At 44.1% G+C, this 23510-nt stretch overlaps 1 protein-coding gene across 5 annotated transcripts in view; it reads right to left on the reverse strand.

Moving 5' to 3' along the window:
- The window catches only part of LOC129714836 (disco-interacting protein 2 homolog C), a 540592-nt gene that overhangs the window by 388601 nt on the left and 128481 nt on the right, over positions 1–23510 (reverse strand). For 4 of the 5 annotated variants that reach the window (XM_055664698.1, XM_055664678.1, XM_055664681.1 and 1 more), the window contains exon 2: positions 10436–10579. The exons of the other annotated variant lie outside the window; for it this stretch is intronic. In XM_055664698.1, coding sequence (XP_055520673.1) covers positions 10436–10579 — 144 coding nt within the window. The remainder of the gene's footprint in view (positions 1–10435; positions 10580–23510) is intronic. 5 annotated transcript variants of the gene reach the window in all.

The following is a 23510-nucleotide window of genomic DNA, read 5'->3' on the forward strand; positions in this document are numbered from 1 at the left end:
CTACCGCTGGGCCGCCCACCACGTTTGTACGTTCTTCTGTGTTCTCCGTATGCTCTGGTTTCCTCCAACGTCACAAAGACATGTGAGTTTGTAGGTTAAGTGGCCTCTGTCAGTTGTGTAGGGACTGGATGTAAAAGTGGGATAGCATGGGATTAGTGTGAATGGGTGATCAATGGTTGGCGTCGACTCGTTGGGCCGAAGAGCTATTTTTCATGGTGAATCTTCAAATCAATCAATACCATGTAAAGTTTCATGGCCACTCACCCCACCAGATATAGATATGGTACAGGAATGCACTTTGGCCCAGAAGAATGATACATGAATGGAACCAGCGAATGAACCTGTCAAAATAGTTTGCATGTCCCAAATTCAGCAGCAGAATTCAATGCAATTACATTAAAATCTGAGCAACAGACCAAGAGAACCAAAGACAGACACAAAATGCTGGGGTAACTCAGCGGGTCAGGCAGCATCTCTGGATAAAAGGAATAGGTGACATTTCGGGTCACCAGAGTCTGAAGAAGGGTCTCGACCCAAAACGTCACCTATTTCTCTTCTCCAGAGATGCTGCCTGACCCGCTGAGTTACCGCAGCATTTTGTATCTTTCTTCAGTGCAAACCAGCATCTGCAGTTTCATGGCCGCACAAGAGAACCAGTGGTCAGGTATTCCAGAATTCCCCTGCAAATGCCAGAGAAGTTCAAGAATTAGACATTAGAACTTAAGAGAAGATATGATTCTCGCAGAAAGACATAAAAAAGCTGGAGTAACTCAGCCGGACAAGCCGCATCTCTGGAGAGAAGGAACGGATGGCCTTTTGGGTAGAGACCCTTCTTATGATTCCTGCACAACTTGTAGCTGAGCAAAGTCACTGCAGCAAAGGCTTTGTTACATCGTTCAGTCATGAGGTGCCAGGAATCAAGCAGCGTGGGAACCCACATCTCAGCAGAGATACTGCAGATGAAAGAATCACACTCGAAACAACGAAACCGCAGGATTGTAGGTTGGACAACAGCTCTGTACTTGTAACGTTAAACTTGCACTTGTAAGTAAATTGAACTGTGAAAGCCACCAGATCAAGAGATCTGATATACAAGTCAGCCAACAATAGTTCACTCCAACTGATGACTACCCACATTAACAAGAGTACATCGCATCACTGGGGATTTTACAAATCTGGATAGAAACATCCCTTTGCCTCATTACTTAAGCTGAATAACATTGATGGGAAAGGAACTTGGTGAAGTGCTGTAAACCTTGCGTTTAAACACATTTGCGGCTCTCCAAGTCTTGGGTCAACCATCATTACTTAAATTCTCTGGCCTCCTGTCCAAGTATGTTCTTGGAAGAGAAACAGCAAAGTTGATTTTGCAAGGAGCTTTTCACATTGCAACTGTGCGAAACTGAAATAAGAACAGAAAATACTCTGCAAGTCAGGGACCGTTGTGGAATCAGTGACCGTTTGTGGAAAGAAAAACAGAGATTCAGGTTCACGACCTTTTGTCACACTATAAACACTTTTAAAAACGGTATCACTCAAGATGACTTCTAAAAATAGTTTCTACACTCAGCCAACTTTCATCTCAGTTTATTGCTAACAATTCCTACCAAGATCTTTCCTACAAACAAAATGGCCATTTAGCCTACAAAGCTATCCATGGCTGTTACTTGAAACGCTCTTCCACTGCATGTCTTACAAGCACTGTATCACTATCTGTTTCAAACATTTTCTTCCCAGTCAGGAACAGCACAGTGGCGCAACTAGTAGACCTGCTACATCCCAATGCCAGAAACCCAGTTCGATCCGGATCTCGGGAGCTATCCGTGTGGCATTTTCACATTCTCCGTGTGGCCATGTGGGTTTTCTCCAGGTATTCTGGTTTCCATATATAACCATATAACAATTACAGCACGGAAACAGGCCATCTCGGCCCTACAAGTCCGTGCCGAACAACTTTTTTCCCTTAGTCCCACCTGCCTGCACTCACACCATAACCCTCCATTCCCTTCTCATCCATATGCCTATCCAAGTTATTTTTAAATGATAGCAACGAACCTGCCTCCACCACTTCCAGTGGAAGCTCATTCCACACCACTACCACTCTCTGAGTAAAGAAGTTCCCCCTCATGTTACCCCTAAACTTCTGTCCCTTAATTCTGAAGTCATGTCCTCTTGTTTGAATCTTCCCTATTCTCAAAGGGAAAAGCTTGTCCACATCAACTCTGTCTATCCCTCTCATCATTTTAAAGACCTCTATCAAGTCCCCCCTTAACCTTCTGCACCAGAGAAATAAAGACCTAACTTATTCAACCTATCTCTGTAACTTAGTTGTTGAAACCCAGGCAACATTCTAGTAAATCTCCTCTGTACTCTCTCTATTCTGTTGACATCCTTCCTATAATTGGGCGACCAAAATTGTACACCATACTCCAGATTTGGTATCACCAATGCCCTGTACAATTTTAACATTACATCCCAGCTTCTATACTCAATGCTCTGATTTATAATGGCTAGCATACCAAAAGCTTTCTTTACCACTCTATCTATATGAGATTCCACCTTCAAGGAACTATGCACGGTTATTCCCAGATCCCTCTGTTCAACTGTATTCTTTCCTCCCATGTCACAAAGATGTGATGATTCGTAGGTTAATTAGCCTCTGAAGATTGCTAGATTGCTCCCTGCATGTGAAGGGAGTTGATGGGTAAGTATGAACAAGTGAGAACGGGTGAGGGATGGTCGGCGTGGAATCGGTGGGCCGAAAGACCAGTTTCCACGCTGTATCTTTCAACCAATGTATATATCACACACAACTGACCTCTAATTCATTACTGATCCCTGTGGAACTCCACTAGACACAGACCTCCAACCAATGACACCCTTCCACCAATTACTTCAACGAGTATGCCAGTGTTCTATCCAAACTATCAGGTCCCTGTGGTTCCCATGCATATCAATTTTCTGGATTTAACCCGACCTGCCACCTAGATGTACGGGGCAGGGCCAGCATGGAATGGGGGATGGATACACGAAGAATTGCTGATGTTCACTTATACCGAACTACTGATGCTCACTTATAAAGTCCTGGAGTAACTCAGTGGATCAGGCAACGTCTCTGGAGAAAATGGATGGGTGATTTTCGGGACGAGAGCCTTATTTCAATTCAGCAGGTAAGGCAGCAACTCTGGAGATAAAAGATGGGGGATGCTTCGGTTCGGGACCATTCTTCAGACTGACGAGGGGTCCCGACCCGGAACGTCACCCATCCTTTTTTCTCCAGTGATGCTGCCTGACCCGCTGAGTTAGTCCAGAACTTTGTGTCCATTGGGGGAATAGGGGATGGCGTGGTTTGGCAAAACTTTGTTTGCCAGTTCAAAATGGGTGTAGAGGTCATGGAGCTCATCTGGTAGAGATGCATCGCTGCTGGAAATCACCCCCATGATCTCTGCCTGTAGCTGGAGATGGTATTCAGGCCCTACCACAGTCCACTGGCATCTGTTTGATTGAACTGAGCCTCCAGGTTGTTTTGGAATTTTCTAATAGTATCCCTCTTAACTTTTAGACTTTAGAGATACAGCGCAGAAATGGCCTTTTAGCACACGCCAACCAGAGATCATTCCGTACACTAGCACCACCCCACACACTAGGGACAATTTACAAGTTTACTGAAGCCAATTAACCTACTAACCTGTATGTCTTTGCAGTGTAGGAGGAAACTGGAGCACCTGGAGAAAACGTACCCGGCCACAGGGGTAATGTGCAGACAGCACCCGTTGTCAGGATCAAACTAGAGTTTCTGGCGCTGTTAAGCAGCCTCTCTACCGCTATGCCCTATGCCTGTTCAATGGTGCATAAAGAGTGAAGCACAATCTATGTAACGTTGCAGTAGACCTTGGCAAAATAACAGTGTTGGAACTTGCTGGGAATCACCAGCCAAACTGGGGCCATTAAAACCCAGTAGCATCAGCGAATCCAAGACTCCCACATACACATGGAAAGCCTGCACTTGCTAGTTCAGCTCCATCTGCAGCTTCCCAGCTGCCTTCTAATACTGGACTCTTTGTGGCTTGGTAGCGTTGCCGGGACTTGCCAAATTCCTAGTCATTAATGTTGAGGGGTTTGCCAACAGAAGCAGTAGATCAGTGATTTGGTGACATAATAAATGCCCATTGATCAGTGATCTGCATAAATTAAAACAATCATAATCACCAACAAAAGTAAACTAACAATCTAACATAAAAAGATCTGTGTTCGAAGAAGTCCTTTCAATGACCCTGGCTGGATGGAGCAAGTGTAAAATCAATTCTGTCCTCTTCAGGTAACGTCAGACTTTCATAGACTCTGTAAACTGTCCCTAGAAAACTAGTGTATGGGTGATGAATGGTCGACCCAGTGGGCTGAAGGGCCTGTTTACTAGCTGTATCTCTAAAACTAAAAATAAATTCCACAGTACACAAAAATGCTGGATAAACTCTCGTGGGTGGAGCAGCATCTATGGAGCGACGGAAATAGGCAACGTTTCGGGCCGAACCTTCTTTAGACTGATGAAGTGTTATCAGAATTCAGCACCATCAGATCCAGAAAGAGCTTCTTCTCCGCTGTAATCAGAAGTTAGATCATCTGAAATGTTAAAGCCCTGAAATTTGAAGCTGCCAACTCTGCACCAACGACACATGAATGAAAATTGACAAGCGGCCACCCAACTTTCCCCATCTCGACTCAACGATTAGTTCTTTGGTTTTGTTGATATGAGTAAGAGGTTGTTGTTGTGGCATCTCACTAGCAGAGATGTTCCATCTCGCTCCTACACGCTGTATCGTCACCACCCATTATCTGAGCAGTCAATTCAGAGAAGTTAGTCCCGACCCGAAATGCTGCCTATCCAATCCTTCCACACATGTTGCCTGACCTATTGAGTTACTCCAGCACTTTGTGGTTTGCTCAAGATTGCAGAATTTGCAGTTCCTTGTAGAACATAGAACAGTACAGCACACAAACTGGCTGTTTGGCCCAAAATAATGAACCATGGAACCATGTTTAGTGTGGAACATGATGTCAAGTTCAACTAATCTCATCTCCCTCTATTCCCTGCACTTCCAGGTGCCTATCTGAAACCGTCTAAAAAGCCACTATCAACTAAGTGGGCTGAATTCCATTTTGTATCTGTCTCTATGTACATGGATAAGTCCATGGATACTTATTTTTCTGCTGATCCACTGTCTTTAGAGAAACCTCTAAAGTCTACCAGCCATATTCAGTAAAATGTATACTGTAGAAGGAGTGTGTATGAAGGAACTGCAGATGCTGGTTTATACCGAAGGGAGACACAAAATGCTGGAGTCACTCAGCGGATCAGGCAGCATCTGAAGAGAAAAGGAATAGGTGACATTTCAGGTCAGGGCCCTTCATCGGACTGAGAGCCAGGTGGAGGGAAACTGGGACGTTTTGGGCAGCTGGGGCTCTAAATGGCCAGGGCCAGGCCGGTCCTTCCATTGAACCAAAATACATTATAAAGAGGTCTGTTAAAACAAGATTTTACAGTATTCCGTATTATCCTTTGCATTCTCCAAGCTTCTGAGGTATCTGTGGAAATGAGTCTTCCAGTTCCTTGGATGATCAAAAGACAAATATACGTTCAGCTTCCTCATCAAAGACCAGGTAATTGTGCCAAACCCAATCTTTCATTTATCCAAAGCAAGACACAAAATGCTGGAGTAACTCAACAAGTCAGGCAGCATTGCTGGGGATAGACACTGAACGCTTGAGTAACTCAGCGGGACAGGCAGCATCTCTGGATAGAAGGAATGAGTGACGTTTTGGGTCAAGACCCTTCTTCAGACAGAGGGAGATACAGAGATAAGGAGAAGGGTCTCGCACCGAAACTTTACCCATTCCTTCTCTCCAGAGATGCTGCCTGTCCCGCTGAGTTGCTGCAGCATTTTGTGTCTATCTTCGGTCTAAACCAGCATCCTAAGCATTTCTGAGGAAAAGGATTGGTGACGTTCCTGGTTGAGACCCATCTTCAGACTGAGATTCGTCACCTACTCCTTTCCCCCTCCAGAGATGCTGATTGGCCCATAGAGTTGCTGCAGCATTGTGTATGTATCCCCCGTGTAAGCCAGCACCTGCTCTTCCTTCCTACACCTTCCATTTACACGCTGCCTTGGGATAGGCATTTCCTCTGATATTTTACAGAGGACGAGGAACATACCGCAATTAGGAACACCAGCATCACAAAGGAAACACAAAAGTTAACAACCTTTTGTAAAGGACTGCTCTATTAAGAAATTATTAGGAATGGTCTATGTTCTTCCCTCCCTTCAAAGCCACGTTACAAATGTCAAATCTCTGGCAACATTTTCACAGGGATACAAACTGGCTGCAGCTCTGATCTGCCAATTGTATGCGAAGAGTGGCGGCGCCTGCTAATTATCTTTCAACAAATATACATACCAGCTCGTTTTGTGCTTGGCAATAAATGTTGCCCAAATTTTAAGAATACATTTTTAATAAGAAAAATCTACCATGGGATAGGCTGTTGAGAAGGCAGCTACAAACTCAGTTCACCCTCGACATTCAGGCCAAAGAAATACACTTTCACTCGAAGAAAAGTGAATTTTAAAATATATATAATCCAGTTTCTTGTCCGTTTCTTATCCCCATAAATTGTTATTTCAGCCATGAATGATGGTGGTGAAGAGTAAATCAGAATAAATGACTTCAACTTTATTGCAGCTTAGAGGGCATTTTGTTATTTTATTAATTTGCAGAATGTACATGTCACCAGCAGGGTCAACATTTATTGCCCAAGCTTAATTGCCACCCCCCCCTGAATTTATAAACCATATCAGAGGGTAGTTGGGAGTCAACCAATTTCGTGTGAGACCTGAATCACATACAGACCAGGCAAGGATGTAGGATAAGATAATTCATGAACTGGATGCGTTTTAAAGCCCACATTTTAAGTGTGACATTAGTCTTTTGTCTCCAAGTGCCACTGAAGGTTAAATCTCCTGCTGCGTTCTTCGACATTTGTATTCAGTAACTTCACTATGCCTACTATCCATTGAATTATCGGACACATTACACGAATCCGATCGAACACAGAATGTATTTTTCAAAATCCTACAGTTCTACGGTGTGAGATTAGGGTGAAGGTCAGTAATAAAAAGAGTGGGACACGAGCGGCTAAAGCCTCGGACACCAGCTTAACCTCACCGTTGCCCGACACTTCAAGATCACACTACAGGTTTCTTATGTTTCCCCCTTCTCAGCAGCTCACTGATGGAACATGGAACAGAACAAAGTACATTTTATCCAAGACAAGATGAGAAAGCACGACACCATTGCTCCGTTTCACGACACGAGACAATAAAACACTCTTGATTCTTCCACCCCGAGGCCGATTGTGAATGGGAGTCACAAACATTGGAGATAGATTGGAAGCGCTGGCTCAAAGGACGAGGAGCATCTGAGCAAGGAGGGGCAATGCGGAGAATTCTCCCGCCTGCCACTCATAAAAGACATTGAGAACCACCAATGTTTTATTCATTCTTTTCAAGCACGGCATGTCAAGAGATTGTGGTGTGATTTTGAAGCTGTATGATACTGCCGACTTACCACACACGCATCCGAAGCATGCAATTTCCAGCATTTGCATAAGATGGATGGGTTACTGCAAAGATCACTTTAAAGTGATAAAGAGTATCTTTTATTCATTGTAGTGAATCTGGGCATTACCCTTGCAACAGTGCTGGCGAGACATCTTATTAGACCACTGCAGTGCCTTTGATAAAAAGTAACCACACATGGGTTGTTCAGGAGGGAGTTCCAAAGTTTTGGCCGTCTGCGGATTTATTTCCAAATAAGGATGGTGTGGGGGGAATGGGAACACGAAGGTGACGGTGTTTCCATGCCATCTTGGCAGTCGAGGGAAGGCACAAAATGTGGGTCAGGCAGCACAGTTGAGCAGCAGTAGAGTTGCCAGATCTGGTATTTGCCAGCACCAGTCACCCAGATTTGATCCTGACCATGGGTGCTGTCTGTACAGAATTTGTACGTTCTCCCCGGTACCTGCATGGGTTTTCTCCAGGAGTTCTAAAGACGTACAGATTTGTAGGCTAATTGGCTTGGTAAAATTGTAAATTGTCCCTAGCATGTGTAGGATGGTGTTATCATGCGGGGATCACTGGTCGGAATGGACTCGGTGGGCCGAAGGGCCTGTTTCCAGGCTGCATCTCTAAACTAAATCTGTGGAGAAAATAGATGGGTGACATTTCATATCAGGACCATCTTGGTAGCAGAGGGTACAGATTTGGGGGGTTGCTGCCAAACGAGAGGATTACCCACATTATATCTTGCTGAATTACGCACTGCATCCACAGTGTGTTTGTACGAACAGCTGTTCTGTGCTGTCCAATGTCAAGCTTCTTGAGTAGCAAGCACGGAAATCGTTATCAAAATATGGAGGGGACAGGGGGGGCCACACGCCCATGCGCACACTCACACACGTGCGCAAGGCTCAATCCAGCGCTAAATGCAGCTCAACTCTGCCTGACTCGCCGGGTTAACCTATCGCCCTGCCTGGACTGACGGGACATCAGCGCTGCTTCTCCGCGCTGGCTGTAAACCTGGGCCATATTTCCCGCAAGTCCAGGCAGGGCTGTAGGTTAACCTGGTGGGACAGGCAGAGTTGAGCTGGGTTTAGCACTGCTTCTCTGCGCTGGCTGTGGGCCTGGGGGAACAGATCCTGATGTCTAGGATCAGTTTTGGTCTCCAAATCTGAGGAAGGACATTATTACCATAGAGGGAGTGCAGAGAAGGTTCACCAGACTGATTCCTGGGATGGCAGGACTTTCATATGAAGAACGACTGGATAGACTTGGTTTACACTCTCTAGAATTTAGGAGATTGAGGGGGGATCTTATAGAAACATACAAAATTCTTAAGGGGTTGGAAGGCTAGATGCAGGAAGATTGTTCCCGATGTTGGGGAAGTCCAGACAAGGGGTCACACAGCTGGATAAGGAATCCTTTAAGGAAGAGATGAGAAAAACATTTTTCCCGAGAGAGTGGGGAATCTCCAGGACTGCCACAGAGGGTAGTTGAGGCAGTTCAGCTATAAGGAAGAAGGAGGATGTGGCCCTTGTGGCCAAGGGGATCAGCGGGTATGGAGAGAAGGCAGGTGCGGGATACTGAGTTGGATGATCAGCCATGATCATATTAAATGGCGGTGCAGGCTCGAAGGGCCGAATGGCCAAATGGCCTACTCCTGCACCTATTTTCTATGTATCTATGTCTCTGGCCACCCGGGGGGGGGGGAGAACGGGACAGCTCTGGAGAGCCATTGATCCTGGCTGCGGATGAGGCGCTGGTCTGTGCCACGTCTCCCTCCTCCAATCAACGCGCTCTATCCTCAGTCTCACCCCCCTACTTCCGACTCTGACTGACACCTCCCTCCTCCAATGATCGCGCTGAATCATGTCCCGACCCCACTGCCTGCTGACTGACGTCTCTCTAGTCCAACCCCCACTGTCTCTCGGAAAGCGGAGATTTCACCGGTTTTTAAAATCCGGATTACAAAAAATGGAGGGGTGGGGGGGGAGAGAATCATCCTCTTCCCAGGATGTGTTTGATTGTCTATCACCATTAAGAGCAGAACTTTGATCTGCTCCATCAGTTGCGTGACAACTTGGCAGAGTCTATTGCATGTGTTATGCTCTTTACCACACATAGTTCTAAGTTGAAGCTTCACCAGGTTGGCATCTCAGGTTCTGGTGTAATTGGTTTCCATTTTTCTGCTCTCATCAAGCCCCAGTCCATTCTTCACTGTTCCACTAATACTGATCCTTTATCTTGACTGGAATGGAGCTGTGCCAGGGCATGAGGTAACAGCATGCAGTGGAATTTGCCTGGTGGATGTTCAGTTTTAATTTGGCCGATCTGGTGCATGTCCATTCCATTCAGCACAATAGTAGCACCATTCAAATCCATGGATGGTCTCCAGAAGGACAAAAAGGAATGTAGTCATTCCCACCAAATCATTAATGCAAGCCAGCTGAATAACTGGCCAACAGCAAATGGTAAACAGCGGGCAACAGGTCTCGGTGTTTCCAATTGCTTTCTTCGCAGCAGGTCTAGGGTTCAATTTCATCTTACCAACATGTGCATCAGAACAAAAACAGAGCATGCTATTTGGAAATGATGTACATGAGACAATGAAGACTATGGAGATGGATTTCAAATGATGAACTTGAATGCAAGAACCATACAAAGACTAAGATGGAGACAACAAAGCTACTGTGGGGGGGTGGTACGTTTCAAGCAAATGCTACGGACCACAATTAACACACAGAAAGGAAATGAAGTACACAAGCACGCACTGAAGGACGTCTACCCTACTTATTACTGTGGGATGGGGGTGAAGGGCTACTCACCATTATAGTTAGGTTTTGTATCGCGTTGAAGAAAGGTGCTGTCAGTAATTAGGTGCAGCTCACTGGGATGCTTGGATACTAGTGCGATGCCATTGTGTCTTTCTTCTTCGTAGCCATGCCTAGGAAATTCCATTGCATCACTTCCTGCAGTGGACATAAAGTTCTGTTGCAACCATTTCTTCCGATTATTGCTTTAATAGTAAACTTAGTCAATCACACATGAACAAAGAACAACAAGTTCAAATGCTTTTGTCAATCCAAGTTCAATTTGCCAGTCCGCCCTGTGCTGCACCCGCTCTCTTTTGCTAAAACAAAAATGAAGTGATGCATAGGAACTTCCAGAGCACAATTCTCAATACTAAATGGAAACATAGAAATTAGATGCAGGAGTAGGCCATTCGGCCCTTCGAGCCTGCACCGCCATTCAATATGATCATGGCTGATCATCCAACTCAGTATCCCGTACCTGCCTTCTCTCCATACCCTCTGATCCCCTTAGCCACAAGGGCCACATCTAACTCCCTCTTAAATATAGCCAATGAACTGGCCTCAACTACCCTCTGTGGCAGAGAGTTCCAGAGATTCACCGCTCTCTTTGTCAAAAAAGTTCTTCTCATCTCGGTTTTAAAGGATTTCCCCCTTATCCTTAAGCTGTGACCCCTTGTCCTGGACTTCCCCAACATCGGGAACAACCTTCCTGCACAATCTTCCTGCACGATGCTATCACCCCGATGTCTGGATGAAACCACCTGCAACATTGGACAGTGACAATTTTGCACAGTTTTACGAGATCTGCGGAAATCATGCAACAACATGCCCGTCCCACTTAGGAAACCTGAACGGAAACCTCTGGAGACTTTGCGCCCCCACCCAAGGTTTCCGTGCGGTTCCCGGAGGTTTTTTGTCAGTCTCCCTACCTGCTTCCATCACCTGCAGCCTCCAGGAACCGCACGGAAACATTGGGTGGGGCGCAAAGTCTCCAGAGGTTTCCGTTCAGGTTTCTTAAGTGGGACAGGGGCATTACACCATGTTCGCAACTATTACTTTTGATGGAATTATCCTTTGTGAAGATAAATTTGTTGTTAATCTTTAAGGAAATAAGCTTCTAACAAAAAAATAATTGTCTTTCAGGTAAAACTTAGAAAAATACAGTATCCTTCCTGAAGCACAACACTACCAACCTGATAAACGCTGAACTGTGCACTGAGTTTATGACAGCATTTAAGTATAGGAAGACAAACCATGAACACATATAAATTTGAAGACCTGATCTTGCAAGAAAGCTAATGTTTAAAATTATATTCGTCATTTTAAAAAAAAGTTATGGTCAGAGAATGCCATTCTTGGGAGGATTTAAACACGAGTTACAACAATTATACTAACTACTTGCTTATCGTACTTAAATTTCAGCTCAAATGTTCAATAAAACAGAGCTCAATAAATATCAGAACCCAAACCATGTAATACGATTTACAAATACAAAGCATTTACAAAAGTATCTGTAAATATTGCACTCTGCCCTGGCTGATACTTCACTGCATTGGTTGGTGGAGCGAGACTTTCCCACTAATGATCAGTGGATTCCATACATGGAAAATAGGTGCAGGAGTAGGCCATTCGGCCCTTCGAGCCAGCATCACCATTCAGTGGCAGAGAATTCCACAAATTCACAACTCTCTGGGTGAAAAAGTTTTTCCTCATCTCAGTCCCAAATGGACTATCCTTTATTCTTAAACTGTGACCCCTGTTCTGGACTCCCCCAACATGGGGAAACATTTTTCCTGCAACTAGCCTGTCCAATCCCTTAAGAATTTATATGTTTCTATAAAATTCCCTCTCATCCTTCTAAACTCCAGTGAATACAAGCCCAGTCGATCCAGACATTGAGATTCAACAGTTCTGATTCCAGTTGGATGCCACAAGGCAGAGACAAACTGACCACGCCAGCTATTAGCTAGCACCCTTCATTCCATCGACATAACCCGAGACTAACCCGAAATCTAAGAAAATCACTGATAAAATATAGAAAAGCAGTACATTTCTCAAATCACAAGCAGCAAGTAAATGGTAATCGGCAGACTGGCTATTCGTGAATACAAATCGCCTCGAGTCTGTGTACAGCTAGCAAATAAGGAATGCAATTGTACACTGACATTTATCGTAGTCGAGTGCACCAGAGGCAGTTTCGGCACAATTGCAAATGAATGGTTTTGTTGAAGCAACAACTATAGTGTCAAGTTTTGATCTCTTTACACTATCGTAGAGTAGGTAGACTGAGGTTTCACCAAATGGAACTCAAGAGGACAGTCCTAAAAAGAAAAATTATAGTTGGGCCATGTTATCTGGAATTATAGAGAACAAGAGGAGGCCTAATTGAAATATGTGAAAATCTTAGAAGGCAACAAGGCGCTGGACGTCGGATTCCTTTGGTCAGATCATCCTGCACATGTTTCCATGCAATATGACAATGATTCTATCTTCCCTAACTTCCATCCCATTACTGAACATGCCTTTGATCTTTCGTTCCTCCCATTCACATTGAAATATGTTAATCACTGGCTTTTCCTAGTTCCAACAGAAGGTCATTTACCCGAGTCCTAGTTGCTACTTGGCCTGACTATTTCCCCCAGTTAAGGCAGTGATTCCTTTATTCCAATTTAACAAGCTGAAGTCGATGCTCACAATGTGTACCATATCGGTGAAAATAAACACAGATCAGGTGAATAAATCGGGTGACCAGAGCTTTTGTTGCATGCTCTCCAGCCATCAGAAAGACAATACATCATTACAATCGAGCCATTCATAGTGTACATATACATGATAAATGGATTCATGTTTATTGCTAGATAAAGTCCAGTAAAGTCTGAATCAAGATATTCTGAGGGTTTCCAATGAGGTACATAGTAGCTCCGAACTGCTCTCTAGTTGTTGTTAGATGGTTCAGTTGCCTGATAAGTTGTCCCCATTCACTCCGTAAAAATAACTGTGTGCATGCAGATTCCTGTTGCTTGAATTCCCCATCCACTTTGCCCTCTTCCACTGCTCAAATGAAACCATCGCAAGCTCACAAAACATATTCTTGCCATAGAGGGAGTACAGAGAAGGTTCACCAGACTGATTCCTGGGATGTCAGGACCTTCATATGAAGAAAGACTGGATAGACTCGGCTTGTACTCGCTAGAATTTAGAAGATTTGAGGGGGGATCTTATAGAAACATACAAAATTCTTAAGGGGTTGGACAGGCTAAATGCAGGAAGATTGTTCCCGATGTTGGGGAAGTCCAGAACAAGGAGTCACAGTTTAAGGATAAGGGGGAAATCTTTTCGGACCGAGATGAGAAAAACATTTTTCACACAGAGATTGGTGAATCTCTGGAACTCTGTCACAGAAGGTAGTTGAGGCCAGTTCATTGGCTATATTTAAGAGGGAGTTAGATGTGGCCCTTGTGGCTAAAGGGATCAGGGGGTATGGAGAGAAGGCAGGTATGGGATACTGAGTTGGATGATCAGCCATGATCATATTGAATGGTGGTGCAGGCTCGAAGGGCCGAATCGCCTACTCCTGCACCTAATTGCCTATGTTTCTATCACCATGTCTTCCCATTAATGATATAGCCATCAGGAAACAACATTTCAGATAACCTATCATTCCAGTATTGCTGTGATTGATTAATTAATTAATTAATTAAAAAATCAGCTCACCTTTCTATTCTGAACATGTTACTTCAAGTCCTAGTCATTGTAATCATGCCTAATTCGACTTTTAGGGCTTTATGGGTTGTGTAGGCAAATAACATAGAACTTCTTCAGTCCAAAGAAGGGTCTTGACCCGAAATGTCACCTATTCCTTCACTCCATAGATGCTGCCTCATCCGCTGAGTTTCTCCAGCATTTTTATCTACCTTAGAACATCTGCCAAATCACTTTAATCGAAAAATATTGAATCAAAACCTATGTTGAATTATCCTTGGAGATCCCCTGATTGCAACAGCTTGGCTTGGATGATAAGCAATTTCTGCATTTCCCTGATTTAACAGGATACTTCTGCCCAACAGCCATCAGGCTATTGAACACACTGAACACCAACTAACTCCAACTATGAACTGCATTGATTGTACTATGGACTTGGGGCTTTGTTTATGATTTTCCACTACATTGTTTCTTGGTTTTATATATTGAACTTATTTTTGTTTATTATTATGGTGTCCGAGTACACTGTTAAATACCTTTTGTGCTGCTGCAAATAAGAATTAAATTGGTCCGTTATGGGACATCTGCCAATAAAATACTCTTGACTAGATGACAAAATGCACACTGCAGACCAACTCTTAATAACAATGGAGAACTAGCCTTAATATTCAGACCCTTTGGAAGAAGCAATGAATATTAAGGCAGATTCACAAAAACTAATACCATACTTTTATAATAATACTAAACCAAGTGCAGACCCCCGTTGGTCTGTTCCCCCAACTTACGGTTGTGGGGGGGGGGGGGGGGGGGGCAGCGCATGCAGCGTCACTACACTAACCCCCCCCCCCCCCCCCCCCCGCACTCATGTTATTGGAGGGGGGAGAGAGAGAGAGGGGGGGGGGGGGGAGGGGGAGGAGAGGGAGAGGGGAGGGGAGGAGAGGAGGGGGGGGGAGAGGAGAGGGGGGGGAGAGGAGGAGGAGGGGGGGAGAGAGAGAGAGGGGGGGGAGAGGGGGGAGGAGAGGGGGAGAGGAGGGGGGGGGGGGAGAGGAGGGGGGGGGAGGAGGAGGAGGGGGAGGGGGGGGGAGAGGAGGGGGGGGGAGGAGGAGGGGGGGGGGGAGGGGGAGGGAGGGGGGGGGAGGGAGGGAGAGAGGGGGGGGGAGAGGGGGGGGGGGGGGGAGGGAGGGGGGGGGGGGGGGGGGGGTGGAGGGGGGGGGGGGGGGGAAAGAGAGTGCCTTTTTACTTCAACCCAAACCCAAACAACCATTTGCACGCAGTGCTTTTTTACCTCTAACCATATATTCATTTTCAAACCAAATTAAGGGAACTCACAGTGCTGTAGACATTTGTCAGTGTCATTCAGAGCTCTGATTGAGGCACACCACTTGCAGAGACTGATTGAGGCACACCACTTCCTGGTTTTATAGTCCCTCCCCCTCCCTCCAGCAGGGGCAGTAGAGAGAATGGGGAATTTTGTAAAAACATTAATATCTCTGTCAATTTTCATCGATGGGAAAAATCCTCAGCACACAAGCGGCGGAGGGGGGCTCTGAGTGAGGTGGCCAAAAATGACGGCCGTAGGTGGCGGCGTACTCTCGGAAATCACAGCACAGAAAGCCAAAACCAGTCAAGAACAGACTTTTAGTAATATAGATATTAAATAGAGAATCACCCTCAACAGAAGCATTAAGAGAAGATTGGGAACACGAGCTAATGATAAAGATCTCGAAGGATAGATGGGAAAAGTATCTGATGAACACACATAATTGTTCTATTAATGCAAGACATAATTTAATTCAATTCAAATTACTGCATAGACTATATTATTCAAAAACGAGGTTGAATAAATTTTATCCAAACGTCTCTCCCAGATGCGATAAATGTTTGTTTCAAAACGCTAATATAACACATTCATTTGTAGGATGTACAACATTGAATACATTTTGGAGCGATATATTTGATATATTTACAAAGCTTTAATTCCACAATAAAACCTAAAACGGAATGGATTATATTTGGAATAATAGTAGAAGATATCAATTTAAATAAGGACCAAAACGTTTTTTTTTATATTATGGGTTAATAATTGGAAAAAAATTGATACTTAAATTTTGGAAAAATACAGCTATACCAACTGTTAAAATGTGGATTAGGAATATGATGGACATAGCACGCCTTGAAGAAATGGGACTCCGACTAATAGATAAATATGACCAATTCTTAAGGAGTTGGTCTCCTTTCGTCGACTTTTTGGAATCATGTGATGCAGCGGTACCGTAAAGATTGCTGATTTCAGTTCATGCCGCGGATAGATCTGGTAGGCGGCGCGGCTCTGGCCAGCAGCGGCCTCTGCAGCCTGTCCGCGTTTTATTATTTTTGTCTGTGTGTTTTATGTGTAGTTTTTGTATATTTTATGTCGGGGTTGGGGGTGGGGGGTGGGAGGGGGGGGGGAAAAACTTTGTGAATCTCTCCCTGCACTGGAGACCCGACCTTTTCTCGTCGGGTTTTCCATTGTCGTTGAGGCCGCAACGAGGAGCGGCCTCCAACAGAAGAGACCCGACTCACCGTTGCCGTCGCGGAGCTTCCGGAGCGGTGGAGGAGCGCTGCTGCTGCTGCTGTCGTTGCTGCTGTGCTGCTGCTGCTGCTACCGGAGAGTCAGAGGCTCCAACGACAGGTCTGTGGACGGTGGCAATCCTTGTCTCAGGGCTCCTGCAACGGCGACTTCTCCCGCCCGAGTTGCGGGGTTTCCTGGAGCGGGCCTTACACCACTGCCCCGCCGCGCGGCTGGAATGGCCGCGGACTCTGAGCGCACACCGGGGGCTTCAATACCCGGTTGCGACCTCGACCACCCGGCGTGGCTTTAATGGCCGCAGGATAATCGCCATCGCCAGCCGGGGCTATGACTTTGACTCTGACATCGGGGGGGGGGGGAGAGTGCAGTGGAGAGAGAAGTTTATTTGGCCTTCCATCACAGCTATGTGATGGATGTTTATGTTAAATGTAATTATTGTTGTGTCTGGGGTCTATTTGTATGTAATGTATGGCTGCAGAAACGGCATTTCGTTTGGACCTCCAGGGGTCCAAATGACAATTAAATTGACTCTGACTCTGACATCTCCGAATACAGATTTGAAAAATTCTCTTTTAAGGGGCTTTCTTTCCTATTTCTACTTTATACTTTTTTTTTTCTTTTTTTATATACACACTTCACGTTTTTCTATTCTCTACCATCTATTTTTCCTCTTTTCCCCTTTCTATTGTTTTCTTTTTCTTGTTTTACTTCCCTTCTCAAAACATAATAGTAGAGGTAAAAAAAAAAAAAAAATTTTAAATGGAGAACTAACTCTCCTGGCATTTACTGCAGGTTATCAACTTTGATTATGTGATCAAGTTTCTAGAGTGATGTTTGGACCAACTGTTCAGGATCGGCAGGCACACAACATTCAAAGTTGAAGCCAGTAGTAAATGTGACCCATGAAGATAATTTCAGCACTGTCAATGTAGAAACATGAAAAAATGTTGCTAATCCTCCAATTATCCCACTGAGTCTGCACCGACCAGCGATCCCCGCATACGATCACTGTCCTACACACACATGGAACAATTTGCACTTCCAGCCAGCCTGTACGTTTTTGGAGTGTGGAAGGACATCGAAGATCTCGGAGAAAACCCACGCAGTCACAGGGAGCACGTACAAACTCCATACACACAGTATGTGTAGTCAGGAATGAACCCGGGTCTCTGGTGCTGCAAGCGCTGTAAGGCAGTAACTCTACCGCTGTGCCACTGTAGTTCTGCACCTATAACTTAACTTTTACTGTACCACTCTACTGCTTTTTTTTTTTTTTTAATTGCTGTTTTTTTTCCCTTTTTCCTTCCGCCCACAATGTTTAATAGGTAAAGGAATATGTGATTCTGTTCCATTCTGTTTGTAGTTTGTTTGGTTGTTTGTTTGTTTGACTTTTTGCACAAAGTCCGCGAGCATTGCCACTTTTCATTTCACTTCACACCTCGTATGTGTATGTGACGAATAAACTCGACTTGATGCTGTCCGTCCATAATAATATTGAAATAAAGATATTGATAGACTACTGAGAGGAAGAACACAAATTATATTCTTTCAATGTCATTGAATTCGGCAACAAGGTTGAATAAGAATAACTACAAAATTGTGATTAATGTTTGAAATTTCCAACCAAGATATATTAGGTAGTATGCCACCATTTTTCAATCACGAGGCCAGATTAGTCACGATTCATGATGTTGTACTTAAAGTAATAATCTGAAACACGGCTCGGAATTAGAAGTTTTGAACCCCAATGTGTTACTTAACTGAAGTGAGAGATTAGACAGAGTTAGTAAAACTTGTATGAACACAAATTCAAATATTACTCTGGAAACTTAATCACACAATCAATGTTGATAACCTTGTGCAGTGCCAGGTGAATTGTGCATTGTTATCAAGAGTCAGTCTGCGCGTTAGATTTAGCCACAGCAGAACCTGTTCACTCAAGTGGCAGTAATAGATCACGTAACACTATACATAAAAGCCCACACCTACTTCCGAAGACAAAACCTTAGAAAAGACCATCTGGCTATTTCCCTAATTGCTTTATGTGGAACTTTGCTGCACGCAAACTACCTGAATGGTTTTTCCACATCACAAGAAGTGATAACATTTCACAATGTACCTCAATGATTATTTAGTGTTTTATTTCAAGCTGCAGTCTGGAAAATGAATATGTAAGTTTTGTTATCTTTCAGTTGTGCTGAAAATAGAGAACAGGGGGACACGAAAAGATGACGAACTGATGAACAAAATAGGGATCAAAAGACAGGTGCTAACTTGTGGTTGTGGGCAAGCGTCTGAGGATTGGTATCAGATTTAGAAGAGGAAGGTTGAAGTGTCCACATCAATAAGAGAAATTCATGACTATTACGGGCCAGAAAGGAAAATAACCAACCAATCGAGTTTAAACTACAGTCTACTAAACCTCTCGTACTTTACTGGATCATAAATTAAACCTTTACAAAAGATTTATGGGCCCAGTGATGTGATCACTTTAGTTAAAATGGCCACTGAGGTAATGAGGTTTACTATGTTTACATGACAAGCCTTGTGGAGTTTGAAGCATTTTCACCTGCACTGAAGGGGTACAGATGAAGACAAGAGAAAACTGAACACAGTTAACTGAATCCATTTGATCTACACCACTTTAATCAGCCACACACAGAGGAGAATGTACCAGAGTATTAGAAATTATTTCAAGGTTATTGAACCGGAAAATCATATAGTTTGATTAAAACAGGTTCCATTCCCCTTTTTAGTTTAGAGATACAGCGCAGAAACAGGCCCTTCGGCCCACTGGGTCCGCGCCAACCAGCGATCCCCGCACATTAACACTATCTTGCATCCACTAGGGACAATTTTTACATCGACCAAGCAATTTACATTTATACCAAACCAATTAACCTACAAACCTGTACGTTTGGAGTATGGGAGGAAACCGAAGATCTCGGCGAAAACCCACGCAGGTCACGTTGCTACAGGATTGGTTAAGGGATGAAGAGGTCGACCTAGTATATACACATCAAGATTAAATGTAGAGGAATAGAGTCATAGAGCCTGGCAACAGGCCCTTTGGCCCAACTAACATGCCCCATCTATATAGTCCCACCAGCCTGCATTTGGCCCACATCCCTCTAAACCTATCCCCATCCATACACCTGTCCAAATGTTTCTTTAAAGATTTAATAATACGTCTCAACGACCGCCTACAGTAGCTCATTCCATACCTACTATCTTTTGTGTAAAATACCTGCCCCTCCGGTTCCTATTAAATCTTTCCATCTCTCCTGAAACCTATATCCTCTGGTTCTCAATTCCCCAACACAGGGGGGAAAAAAACCCTGCAGATGCTGGAAAATCGAAGGTGGACAAAAGTGCTGGAGAAACTCAGCAGGGGAGACTGCATCTATGGAGCAAAGGAAATTGGCAATGTTTCGGGCCGAAACCCTTCTTCAGACTGATGTGAGGGGGGAGAAGAAAGGAAGTGGTGGAGCCAATGGGCTGAGGGAGAGCTGAGAAGGGGAGGAGACAGCAAAGACTACCTGAAATTAGAGAAGTCAATGTTCACACCACTGGGGTGCAAACTGCCCAAGCAAGCTGCTCCTCCAATTTACAGTAGCCATGGAGGAGGGCGAGGACAGAAAGGTCGGATACGGAATGGGAAGGGTTGAAGTACTGCGCCATCAGGAGATCAGGTTGGTTATTGCGAACCGAGCGGGGAGATGTTCGGCGAAGCGATCGCCAAGCCTCCGCTTGGTCTCACTGATGTAGAGCAGCTGACATCTAGAGCAGCGGATGCAATAGATGAGGTTGGAGGAGGTGCAGGTGAACCTCTGCCGCACCTGGAAAGACTGCTTGGGTCCTTGAATGGAGTCAAGGGGGGAGGTAAATCGACAAGTGTCGCATTTCTTGCGGTTGCAAGGGAAAGTGTCTGGAGAGGGGGCGGTTCGGGTGGGAAGGGACGAATTGACCAGTGAGCCGAAGGGCCTGTTTCCACGCTGTCCCTCTAAACCAAAAAACGAAACAAAGACATACAGGTATGTAGGTTAATTGGCTTGGCGTATGTGTAAAATAATTGTCCCATGTGTGCGTAGGATAGTGTTAATGTGTGGGGATCGCTGGTCGGAGCGGACCCGGTGGGCCGAAGGGCCTGTTTCTGCGCTGTATCTCTAAACTGAACTACCAATTGCTAGTTTTGTCTCACACTCTTTCCCCTCACCTCCTTCGACGAGATGTCTCCCCTCTGCTCCATCAGTCTAAAGAGTTTTAAAGAGTCCGGATCTGAAAAATCTTTGGTCCACTTCCCTTGGCAGATGCTACCTGACCGCTGAGTTCCTCCAGCAGTTATTGTATTTTACGCTAAATTCAACCAGATAGAACAAAATACTTTGCTTCCTCACTGCGATCAATCTGTTAAAAAAGAGTTTCAAATACTTAGCAATTCTCTTCACTGACTTTCAATCACGTGTCTGTAATGAAAATCATTATATGATTCAATAATTCTAGTGTGAACCTTATTCCATTTGGCTAAATAGGAAGCTGGGGAAGCTCTGCTGTGCGACCCACATCACACCGGCTTCTTATTTTCTAAAATGGTCAACTGCTGATAAAGTCTGAAGAAGGGTTCAATCCCAAAAAGTCACCTATCTATTTTCTCCAGAAATGCTGCCTGATCCGCTGAGTTACTCCAGCATTGTGTCTAGCTGGTGATAAAGCGGGGACCTTTGTGAGAAAAACAAAGAAGGAAAACTATCTGCAACAAAGGAAATTTGTTTTAAAAATAAAAATACACTTTTACCCTTCCTTATAAAACCATGTACCTGTTTCTAGTATTAGAGTCTTCAAGCTCCTTTATCTAGCTTGCTCTGTGTGATCATTTGCGCTGTAACATATAACTGTTATTATTATTGGATATGTAAAGTCAATTAACAATTGTTATAAACTATAACAAGTGGGGATGGAGGGGTTATGGGATTGGTGTGTGGGCAGGTGGGTCAATGAGAGCCTTTATGTATGTTATGTCTTGTGCTGTATGTTTTATGTTGGGCCCCCTCGAAAACGAGATGACTGTCAATCTCAAGGGGTTATCCATGAATAAACTCGTTTCAAACTCGTTTCAAATCAAAGATTAAAAGACTCAACGAGGGGAAAACATTGGATCCCTCTCGAGCTTTCAATGAGGCAACAACAACTTCTGCAAGTCTGCATCCTTAGACACAACGTCTGATGAAAATACACAAGTTGAAGCATTCTTCGTGACCCACTCCACATTCCACAACAAGGACAGAAATAACTTCCAAAGGGAATCACTGGGCAAAGTCTGCTTTAAATATCCCAGCAAAATGACCTTGTTAAAATCTCAAATAGGAATGTCTGTGAATATCACTCGAACTTCCTGTCAAAGGCGATCCAACATTCACTGTCACAAATGACATTGAAAATCGGTGAGCCCATCATCTTGTGATACTGTACTTAAACAAGTTATCATGACAAGTTATCAGGAAACACACAAAATAAAGAGCAGGCCACGGAAAATAAGCCCTGAAATAGATCATGTCCGAACTGGCCAGGACCCAACTTCTCCTGTCCCAGTTCCTCATAGCTCTCAATTCTTCAATCGTTCAACAACCTATCCGAATCCAGATAAAATAAATTCTCAGATGTTGTCAGGTCCAATAACGTCTTTTCTACAAAATTACAGCAATATACAGCTCTGGCTCATTCTATGGCTTGTGTGTTAGATACAGTAAAGTGTATGAAATGTGATTGTCCGATTAATAGAAATGGTCAGAAGTGATTACATTGCCAGAAGACGCAGTCAGCATCTGCAGTTCCTTCTTAAACACATTGCCAGAAGACGTGGTTCTTCACTGTACTGTTCTATCGCACTTAACATCTTGGATTGAAAATTAGTCATGTTATAGAAATTAAACATCAGATAGCCTCACTTACTAAAAATATAATCACATGAGGTTTGTTTAATAAGGAGGGTCAGAAGAAGGGTCAGCTCCTCATTCTAGTGTGATTATAATGAATCTTTGCCACAGAATATTGTGGGCATTCAGATGGACTGGGCTGCGTTCACAATTCTTTGCAGTCGTGGTCAGAACAGTTACCATACCTTACTATGATACTGGTTAGGGTCTGGCTCTATGAAATTGGTTAGGGTCATTGGACACATCCCAAACTTCCTCAGCATTATGAGGAAGTGACAGTATTGATGTGCTTTGTTGGCTGCAGTGCCAATGGGGTTGGAGCAGGACAAATTGTTTGTGATATCTACACTTCAATGGACTGCCCTCATGAGAGAAGCTTGAAAGGCACGCAGTGAGATTTAATCTTTCACCCAATAGCTGCTGATCAAGAATATATTTTTATAATTGAATGGAGAAACCCAAAGGTGTTTCTATGAAGAAACAGAGTGGAAGGAGTTTTCCATGGCTAGTAGGGTCTCATTCTGGGTACCAAGTTACAAGATTAGCTGGGCACAAATTATGATCGATTACAAGTTGAACTGGGGTGGAACAATAAACAATGCTCAATTGAACATAGGATACAGAATAGTACAGAAACAGGCCCTTTGACCTGCAATGTCTCTGCTGAACCACGACACCAATTTAAACTAATCTCATTTGTCTGCACGTGAAGTGCATCCTTCCAGTCCCTACATATCCATGTATCTATTCAAAAGTGTTTTAAATGCCTCCGTCATATCTGCTTGCACCACCAACCCTGGCAGCTTTCCAGGCATCCACCACTAAAATATTTATCCTATACATCTCTTTAAACTTTGCCCCTCTTTGACATTTCCACCCTGAC

This window comes from Leucoraja erinacea, chromosome 2 (genome assembly GCF_028641065.1).
Source record: "Leucoraja erinacea ecotype New England chromosome 2, Leri_hhj_1, whole genome shotgun sequence".
In the NCBI taxonomy this organism is placed as follows: Eukaryota; Metazoa; Chordata; class Chondrichthyes; order Rajiformes; family Rajidae; genus Leucoraja; species Leucoraja erinaceus.